This window comes from Physeter macrocephalus, chromosome 21 (genome assembly GCF_002837175.3).
Source record: "Physeter macrocephalus isolate SW-GA chromosome 21, ASM283717v5, whole genome shotgun sequence".
In the NCBI taxonomy this organism is placed as follows: domain Eukaryota; kingdom Metazoa; phylum Chordata; class Mammalia; order Artiodactyla; family Physeteridae; genus Physeter; species Physeter macrocephalus.
In genome coordinates this window covers 50,256,272-50,257,742 of record NC_041234.1, presented here as the reverse complement: position 1 = coordinate 50,257,742, position 1,471 = coordinate 50,256,272, and the positions used below count along the sequence as shown (strand labels likewise).

General features: G+C 47.9%; 1 protein-coding gene across 1 annotated transcript in view; it reads right to left on the bottom strand.

Annotated features, from left to right (window-relative positions):
• LOC112062819 (doublesex- and mab-3-related transcription factor C2-like) overlaps positions 1-1,086 on the bottom strand; it is a 3,141-nt gene extending 2,055 nt beyond the window's left edge. Inside the window, exons 1-2 of the mRNA XM_028482317.1 lie at positions 872-1,086; positions 694-789 (exon numbers count right to left, since the gene is read on the bottom strand). Coding sequence (XP_028338118.1) covers positions 694-789; positions 872-1,086 — 311 coding nt within the window. The remainder of the gene's footprint in view (positions 1-693; positions 790-871) is intronic.
• Between the last annotated feature and the right edge of the window lie 385 nt (positions 1,087-1,471).

Here is a 1,471-nt window from a genome sequence, read left to right as displayed (position 1 = left end):
TCGGCAGGCGGACTCTCAACCACTGCGCCACCAGGGAAGCCCCAGGCAGGGGTTCTTAATTCACCGTCAGATTTTGCAGCCCCAGGGAACATTTGGCAGTGTCTGGAGACATTTTGGTCTTTATTCGTGTGTCTCTGTTTCTGAATTCCCTGTTCTGTTCCACAGATAAATTGGTCTATTCCTGTGCCAGTACTACACTGTGTTAATTTTTATCTCTTGGTAACACATCTTGATCTCTGGTAGGACAAGTCTTCACACCTTATTCATCATCTCCAGGCATATCTTCACTATTCTTCACCTTTTGCCCTTCCTAAACTCTAAAATATAAATGTTAGGATCAGCATGACATGTTTCCTGAAAACTCATTTGAGGTAGATTTGGATTGCATTTTCACTGAATCTGTGGATCAGTTAAGGGAGAATTGACTATCTTTATGATATCCAGCCTTCCTAGTCACCAACATGGGATGGCTCTCTATTTTTGTGGGTCTTCTTTAACGTTGGAATCTCTCAGCTTAGTACTTAGCTTTACCTTTTGTACGTTCAGATCTTGTACATCCTTTATTGCATTTATCCCAAGAACTCTAAAATGTTGTTGCTCTGGTGCTTGATATCTGGTTAAAATGACATTTTCTATCTGTATCTGATTTATAGAATTCCACTTGGCTTTTTTTTTTTTTTTTTTTTGCGGTACGTGCTCCTTATCAGTCCTTCAGTCAGGTGCCTCTTTCGGCGTGGCCCCCGCTCCGACTTCAAGGCACTCTCAGCAGGCAAGATGCTGCAGTGTTCCCTAAAGTGGGGGATTGCAGGTCTAAAGTCAGTCACCTTTAGAGGAGGCCCACTCCCCTCCCCTTGTCAGACACCATACTCACGAGGAGAGGGCACACTTGCCACACTCGCAGGCCTCGAAGAGGCAGAAGTGCTCCTGGTCCTTGATTTGGTCAGTGATGCCGTGGTTCTGGCAGCGGGCACAGCGACGTATAGCTCTTCTGGGGCCAAGTTCAATCCCCCATGGGGCTCCGGTCTCAAGTCCAGTGGTGGAGTCGGGGGGGCCGCAGGGCACAGCAGGCATTTCATTGGGATCCATGGTTCTAGAACAAGGAGTGGAGGTCAGGGTGGCCACATGATCCCCTATCCACAACGTACTTCCTCTGCCCTTGGCAAACCCCATCTGAGGCGGCTGGATTCTTCTCCATCCAGCTCACCGCTGAAATGAGATTGCACCCTCCCTTCTTGCTTCGTGTAGGCTCCTTCCCAGGGAGCTCCACTCATGCATAGGCAGGTTCCAAGAAACTCTGGGCACGGGTCCTGTATACTTTCAATCCAATTACTAGTCCCTCTGCATACCTTCACTCCACATAGACACCCTTTTCAGGCATGCACATGCACTCTCGTGCCCCCTTCAACAATTACTACTTCCCTTTCTCATGTATCATCTTGTACTTTGCTATGCCCAGCTATTATTCCTGGCA